This window comes from Octodon degus, unplaced genomic scaffold, assembly GCF_000260255.1.
Source record: "Octodon degus isolate 3935 unplaced genomic scaffold, OctDeg1.0 scaffold00144, whole genome shotgun sequence".
Classification (NCBI taxonomy): Eukaryota; Metazoa; Chordata; class Mammalia; order Rodentia; family Octodontidae; genus Octodon; species Octodon degus.
This window is the reverse complement of record NW_004524720.1, coordinates 4,175,648-4,183,284: the sequence shown is the minus strand read 5'-3', so window position 1 is coordinate 4,183,284 and position 7,637 is coordinate 4,175,648. Positions and strand designations below refer to the sequence as shown.

The following is a 7,637-nucleotide window of genomic DNA, read 5'->3' as shown; positions in this document are numbered from 1 at the left end:
AAAGGATTATTACAAGTAACATTGATGATAAAACGTTAGAATCATGAAATTATTACCAAAGTTTACTTTGTATGATTCAAAGTATCTCCATAGTCTTCAGTTCCATTAGCTAGTATCCTAAGGGAGTTTCTAAGTTGTTGGTTCACATTATGGTGCTTCACTGTTATGTTGCTCCTTTTTTGTGAACTGTTTCTTGTGTTTTGCATACAATCAGTTTTTCCTCTTTTCTCCTCTTTTTAAGGAAAATCTGTATTTTAATATGCTTTTTTATTGAAAAATAAATATGAATGGGACAGTTTCACAGCTGATTAATAGGACAGTTTTGATAATCAATACACTGTACATCGTTATCTTCTTAGTGGTTATCCATAGTACAAGAAGCAGACAGGATATTCTGTCCAAACACTGTTAGTACACCTCTTCTCATTGAATTAAACGAAAGTAGCTGTAAATTTATCCTAACAATTTTGTATATATAAATACAAAATGATCTTTCCTTTGTATCTTTTTTTTTTTTGTCTTGTCAGAGGTGAATATTCTATTGGCATCTAAATACTATAGATGTTTGAATTCAACTAAGCAATCTAACACTGTCTAGTAGTGTATAATATTAGTGGGTTATCCTCAGAAGTTATTGACTTGAGCCTTTTACAGCTCATCATATTAATATGGCTTTACTTTATATACCTTGTTTAATATGCTTATCCTAAAATACATTTTATTACTAAATATAAAGCTCACTTTTTTAATATGTTGATTTGTCATCCTAAAAAATTTCAAATAGTCTTCCAGTCTTGTTCTCATGTCTTAAATTCTATACCTCAATCTCTTCCAAAGGTCACACATATTTGAAAAGGAATGTGCCTTCTCCTAACTTTGAAGCTTCTGGTAGGAGGAGCTCTTGTAAATAATGTGGAGAAGGAGTGTTGGAATTACTCAATACTTGCAAGTTCAAAATTTTATTTTTACACAGTCAAAGTTATTCATTAGATAGATAATTTAAGCAACTTTAAAAAATTATCACTCACAAAGTGGTTGAAAAGTGTGCTAGAGGGGCCGGGGAGATGGCTCGGTAGAATAAGCGTTTGCCTGGCAAGCGCAAGGGCCTGAGTTCAATCCCCGGTTCCGGAAAAAAAAATAAAAATAAAAAGTATGCTAGAGAAAAGATAGCCTTTAACACTATTTGTTGAAGAGTTTATTCTTTAAAAGAGTGAAGGGGTGGGGATATAGCTCAGAGGCATGGGCACCTTCCGAGCAAGCATAAGGTGCTGTGTTTGATCCCTGGTACCAAAAAAAAAAAAAAAAAAAAAAAGAAAAAAACAAAAACAAAAACAAAAACAGAGGGGGATAAATCTGGTTTCATTTTTTTTTTTTTATGTGAATAACGATCCCTCTCACTATGTACTAAAATCAAATCAAAATGGACCAAAGACCTAAATATGTAAAAGCATTTTCCTTGATGATAAAGCAGCAGAATTAGAAATGAGTAATAAAAATTCTCTGGATAATATTCTAATATTTGAACACTAGGTAACACACATCTAAATAGCCCTGGGTAATGAAAACGATCTAGAAAGGATTTGTTTTCAACCTAGCAAAGACAAAAATACCAGCAATTGCAGTTTGTAGGATATAGTGTAACAGTACTTAAATGAGCAAACAGTGCTTGTGGTACCAGTGACTGCACTCAGAGCCTTTGAGAGGACCTAGCACTCAGCCCTTTTTTGTTTTTAATTTTTACATAAAGGTTCCTTAATTAGCTAAGGGACCCAGGTTGGGCTCGAATTTGACAGCTCCTCCTGCTAAGGAAGCAATGACTGCCAGGCAGTAGGAGGCGCCGCCTGCTGACGTTGTGCGCGATGACGTCAAGGGCATTACTGCACGCGGGGGTGGTCGTTGCGGCCGCCTGGGGCGCTAAGGCTGGGCCTTTTCTGTCAGCACAGATGTTGGCTTGTCGAGGGCAGAACCACCGGCCTCCTTCTTCCCTGGAGTCCAGGCGGCTCACACCAACTTCTTGAGCACTGGCCGGGCCACAGGAACAGCTCCAGCAGCAACGGACGGAGGACGCAAAGGTGCGGGGTTTCCGCCCACCCCGCAGGCCTCGTCCACCATCGCGGTCCCTGACTAGGCCCGAGTCCTGTGCTCTCTCTCCTGCGTGTGAGGGAAACCGAGAGCGCATCCCGAGGGGCGGAGCCCCCTCGACGTGGGCGGGGGAGGGGGAGTGATAAAAGCGGGAAAGGTGTAGAGTGTTTTGGGTGAGAGGAGTATTCATTTGTGTACTTGTGAACGCAAGGATAGTATGCCCGCTAGACATCCTGCTTTCCTTTGGACCGTTTCATCAGCAGGCTAGCAGTTTGCTAGTATTGCTGTCACAAAGTGGCCAAAGTTGGTGACCTAGACAGAACTTTATTACTTACCAGGTCCAGAAGTCCAAAAGGAAGGTGCTGGCAGGAGTTGTTTTCACTGGAGGCTCTTAGGGAGTCTATGCCCCATCTTGTTCTCCTAGCTTCTGGTGGCCATTGGCAATCTTTGGTGGCCTTTGTGTCACTCCGATGTCTGTCGGTGGCATGGCATTCTCTGCATGTGTCTTGTGTCCAGTCATGAGATTGGAACTGAGTTTATATTTGCAAAGTTACTGTTTCCAAAGTCAAGGTCATATCCACAGGTTCTGGAGTTGGGACATAAACATATTTTGGTTAAATCCCAATTTAATCCACATAACTACGAACTTGTTAAATCACTCATTTAAAAAAAAAAAAAACCTTCCACTTGATGACATTTTCTTCTTTATGATATACCATTTACTTCCTTTGGTAGTAAAATTTCTTTAGAGTTCTTGTATTCCTAGTCACTGTTTTTAGCTTTCACTGACAGTTCTCTTTTGAATTTAAATCAGGCATTTACTTCTGTCATTTGATTGGAATTGTTGCTCATTCAGGTCACATACCATGTTGCTAAACCCAGTGGTCAGGTCGTTGTCCTCCGTCATCTCTCCTACCTTTTGACAGTCTATCATTTATTTTTCCATGCTGTGTTTTTCAGTTTGCATTCAATAGATCACTTTTGGCTTTACCTTCTGGATTACTGGCTCCTCTTCTCTCTGACTTGATACTTTTGATGAAATTGCTTTAATAAGATGAACTTCTGCATTTTTGATGCTTTTAACTTTTACAAACTTCAGTTTCTGCATCAATTTTCTTATAATAATTATTTTTCTTGAGTCATTATACCAAGGATTAGTGTGAAAAATTTACCTGCTCACAGTTTTGGAAGTCAGTGGTCTGAAATCAAAGTGTTGACAAAATGTGTTTCCCCTGAAGGCCCTCAAGATGCTTGCATGGCTTCTTCCAAGATTCTACTGGGTGCCAGCAACCCACAAAATTCCTGGTCTTGTAGGTACATCACCCCAGTCTCTGCCTCCTGGGCTATAGTGATAGCAGTGATGGGATTTGAGACCCACCCTAGTTCAGGATGGACTGGACTATCATCTTAACTTGATTATTTCTGCAGATACTCTAATTTCAAGTGTCACATTTACAAGTACCATGGATTAAGACTTGAACATAATGTTTATGGGGAACACAATTTGATGTACAACAACAGTAGGACTAGCCTAGTGTGGTGAACTTCATGCAAGAAGCAACCAATATTCTATCTTAATTTTGCCATTCCACACACAATTCCTGTACTCCAGCATAAATTTAAAGTCTTTAGGAGGGGCTGGGCATAATGGAGCTTGTGTGTAATCCAAGCAGTCTCGAATTGGAGGCAAAAACATTGCCTTGAATTTGAGGCCAGACTGAACTGCATAGCAAGACTTTCTCTCGGAAAAAAAAAAAAAAAATTTAGAAGGAGGCATTCTTCTGAGTATTAATCTGCTTTGGAGGGAGAAGAAAATAGAATGTATTAACTTAGTAAGAGAAAAAGTAAGAACAAAATTTAAACATTTTTCTGATTATGTCATTGTTGCTTCTGCCTTCTTTGCTTCGTACATCTCCATCCAAAATGTCCATTTGTATATCGAACTCACATGGGCTTCTGACAACTTTTTAATTGTCTTATTATTTGTTTTTAGGACTATTTCCCTCTCCATTTTTATAATTTCTCCAGAGTTGATTTGGGAATTCATCATCTTGGTAGAATTTGACAATTGTTCCATTGCTTAAAATTTAAAATCATTTATTTTTTCCCTCACTTATTCAAAAGTGCTGTAAATCTTGGAGATAAAAATGGCACTACTTGTAGGATAAGTATAATAGAAGAAAAGCAAGATTTGTAGCCAAGTTGAACTGTATTGAAATTTACCCTTAACAATAATTAACTTTATGACTTGAGGCTAGTAACTAACTTCTCTGAGCTCAGTTCAATCATGTAAAATGAGAATAGTGACTTATATAAAGGACATATTTTAGCTTGAAAATAATTGATATTTTATGAATATGATCATATTTGGGCCTCAATAACTTGGTGTAAATGAAATTACTAATAACTGCATTCTATTTTTCAGTGTTTTAAGTAATTGTTATTCATAAGAGGCAAAAATTTAATTGTGGCTCCAGAAACTGTTTGATATACTCTGAGTAGGTTTCTAAAGTATTAGAAAAAAGAAAACAAATATACAAATTTAATTAGAATAACTTTATTTTGTTACTTATATGATGTGAGATTTTTCTCTCAGTTTATTCGTGTTTTATTTACAGGGAAGAATTAAATATTTCACCCATCATTTGGAAACTAAGTTAATAACACAATGAAGCCAGCAAAGCACTTGCCAGCCACTAGTAACAAGTTGCCAGATATTCCAGAAGTCACTTACAAAAAAGGCCAGCTTAATTCACCATCGTTACCTAAAGCAAAAGAAAAACCTGCTGCAAAACTAGTACAAACTAAAATTGAACCGATGAGTGTACAGTCTCCACCAACCACAGAATCTATTCTACGGTATGCTTTGCCTATTCCATCAAATAAGACAGGTGAATTAGCAGGAGAAGATGACGTGCATAGGATCATCAGACATCTGAAGATGGTGAGACTCTTGGGGGGTTCACATATTGTGGAGTCCCCATGATGATGTCCAGGTTTGGTAACTTGCTAGCAGTGTGCAAAGGATTCCACACAGTTTATTGATGTGAGGAACACATTTCAGCAGGCCCATAGAAGGGAATGTGGAGGAAGCTGGGACAGCTTTTGAGAGTCGTACCTTAATTGTGTCAGTACAGGAAAAATCATTAAACACTAGGTGCTCCAGGTTTTAGTGAGGCTAGAGTTTTAAGGAGAATAATATTAAATTTAGTTTAACTGTTTTTAATTGAGAAAATAATTAATTTGTTTTGCATATTTATAGGTTGCTTCTACTTTGGAAAAAGCCTATGGGTTTGACTTTGACAATGAAGAACTAGTAGTGAAACCTGAACAGGAAGACTTAGGTGTCTCTGTAAGTATATATAACCCTAATATAAAGAAATTAACACTGAAAAAGGCTAAATTATTTTTGAAGCTATATAATGTTCAAGATTAATTCCCTATTAAAGGAAATGGTCGTTTTAGGAAATTTTACAGTAGTATACTAATTTTTCCATCTTTCAATCTCAATCTTTAGCATTAAGTAGATCATATCTATACCTTGAATCTACATTTAATAATAGTGGCTCTGCTAGTAAATTTTTAATTTACTTGTTCATTTGAGGTGTATATTCTGTGTGGTGATAAGAAACTATTCTTGGTAAGAAAAAGAAAGACTGAGTTTTAACAAGTACGTTTGCTGTATATGTGTTAACATAACACAAGTACAGTTTAAGATTATAGTGTGGGTCCATGCCCCCCCCACCATGGCAGAAGGCAGGCTGACCCTGGACAGCTTTGGAGCCCTAGTGACAACTGGCCTGCCCCTTCAAGAATCATAGGAGATTTGCTGAGTTGTGCTCCTTCCCCCACTATTCAAAAAGACATGCTGAGCCCAAAGAGCTACAGAGATCTAGTGAGCCATGCCTGCCTTCCCCTGTACTGCACCCCCACTACAAGAACCTTGCTGTGCTGCAACTCCCCCCCCCCATCGTAGACACCACTTTGAATGCTGGAAAGCCAAAACTTCATGGAGCCTACCCTTCCCCCATCACTATACCAGAAGCCTTGCTGAAATGCACTGTGCACCCCCACCTTCGTTGCTGAGCCTGAGTGAAAATTGGGAGCTTCAAAAATACCAAAAGAAATCTCTGAACTATGACCCACTCAGAATACATCCAGGATACAAGGACATAGAAGGCTTTGGAAGTAACATACCTGAAATTTTTTTCAATGATGAACTAAAGTAAAAAACTAACTCCATCAGGCTGTAGAAGAACTCAGATCAAAAATAATCTCTCAGGGGCTGGGGAGATGGCTCAGTAGAATAAGCACTTCCCTGGCAAGCGCAAAGGCCTGAGTTCAATGCCCGGTTCCAAAAAAAAAAAAAAAAAAAAATTCTCTCAGGTAAATTAAAGAAATGACAGCAATCATGAAATAATTGCTCAGCATACCTAAAGAAGACATAGATTAAAAAAAGGAAGACAATAAAAAATGATGGAAACATTAAATGAGCAATACAGGAAAGAACTAGAATGTGTGAAATAGAATAAAAGAGATCCAATAAACAAAGAATTCCCTTGAAAGCTGTCAAAAATACTTGAATAAAACTGAAGATAGACTCTCAGATCTTGAAGACAGCATTATGAAAGGAACAACCTCTTAAAAATTACAAGGAACCAGGAAATAACAATTTAACAGTTGCAAGATGATAACAAGAAAAACAATCTGATTGATAGGTGTCAATAAAAAGCAAGAGTAACAAAAATGAGAAAGACTATTTGCAGAAGTAGAAGAAAATTTCCCAAGCATTGAGAAAGAATCTGACATACTGTTAAGTGAGGCATATAGATCTCTAAATATCAATAATCAAATCAAATCTACACCTAGACACATTATGATCAAGATCCTAGAAATGAGGGTCGACAAGATAGCTCACTGGACTAAGCACCTGCTTAGGCCAGTACAGTGACTAGGGTTTAAACCCAGCGCTACATGCTGGGCTGCCCTTCTCCAAAGCTATGCTGAGCCAGCCACCAAGACAGGGCATGATGGCATATACCTGTAATCCCAGTGCTGGGGAAGTTGTAAACAGGAGGATCACTACAAGTCATAGCTGTGTAGTAAGACTCAGTATGAAATACATTTTTTAAAAATCCCAGAATCAGCAAAAGAATAGAGTATACTGCCATACTGTCTCTCAAGTAAATGTTTGTTTAAAAAAAAGGAATAATAAATGAAAACAAGAGACAAAAAAATGTCATAAGACTGTCCTGCTACCATGCTGTACATGGTTAGATTTCTCAATTTCTGTGTAAAAATACATAATTGTTTATTCTTAGTTTTTCAATTTTTCTTTCTTTTTTATTTATTTTTCTTTTTCTCTTCACATCCTGTAGGGATTTAAAGTTTAACGTATCTGAGTCCTAGCCCAGGTCCGGTGAGTGTGTGGAGAGCTTCCTGCTACCCTGCGCCGGCGGGACCAGTCCCAGCCCAGGCACAGCGTGGGCCGGACCCTCTCCCACCCCCTTGTGCCGCCCCACACGACTCTGCCGTACCTCCCCAACCCTCCTGCC

General features: G+C 38.1%; 1 protein-coding gene across 1 annotated transcript in view; it reads left to right on the top strand.

Annotated features, from left to right (window-relative positions):
- The first annotated feature begins 1,891 nt into the window (after nt 1-1,891).
- Ccdc7 (coiled-coil domain containing 7) overlaps nt 1,892-7,637 on the top strand; it is a 95,383-nt gene continuing 89,637 nt past the window's right edge. The window contains exons 1-3 of the mRNA XM_023701944.1: nt 1,892-2,072; nt 4,701-5,026; nt 5,345-5,434. Coding sequence (XP_023557712.1) covers nt 4,751-5,026; nt 5,345-5,434 — 366 coding nt within the window. The 5' untranslated portion in view covers nt 1,892-2,072; nt 4,701-4,750. The remainder of the gene's footprint in view (nt 2,073-4,700; nt 5,027-5,344; nt 5,435-7,637) is intronic.